At 76.8% G+C, this 393-nt stretch overlaps 1 protein-coding gene across 1 annotated transcript in view; it reads right to left on the reverse strand.

Moving 5' to 3' along the window:
- The window catches only part of ADAM11 (ADAM metallopeptidase domain 11), a 19,676-nt gene extending 19,283 nt beyond the window's left edge, over nt 1-393 (reverse strand). Inside the window, exon 1 of the mRNA XM_012554942.2 lies at nt 198-393. Coding sequence (XP_012410396.2) covers nt 198-393 — 196 coding nt within the window. The remainder of the gene's footprint in view (nt 1-197) is intronic.

Consider the following 393-nt stretch of genomic DNA (forward strand, 5'->3'; position numbering starts at 1 on the left):
CCGGGGCCGGCCTTCCCGGCACCTCGGCCGCCCGCTCGGCAGGTGCCGGGCGGGGCGCAGCTCGTCCCGCCTCGGGGCCCCTCCCAGGCCACCCCTTCATGCGGATCTCCGAGGACCCGAAGATGTGTAGGGACGGAGGCAGGGGACAGCAGGACACCGGACTCTGACCCGGAGACTGCCGGGCTGGGGTCCCGCGCCTTTTAGGTGTGGGGGCGTGGCTGCCCGGCCGGGCTCGCCCCTCGGCGTGGTGCCCAGGAGGGCGCCTCCCCCGGACCTGGCCCGAGCGCCCCCGGCGGCTACCGAGGCTGTGGAGCTGAGAGGATGGGCGGGCAGCGGCGGGACGCGGCCCGAGGGCAGGGGCTCGTCCGGTGAACGCCAGTCCCGGGCCTCCAT

Source organism: Trichechus manatus, unplaced genomic scaffold (genome assembly GCF_000243295.1).
Source record: "Trichechus manatus latirostris isolate Lorelei unplaced genomic scaffold, TriManLat1.0 scaffold00028, whole genome shotgun sequence".
Taxonomy (NCBI): Eukaryota; Metazoa; Chordata; class Mammalia; order Sirenia; family Trichechidae; genus Trichechus; species Trichechus manatus.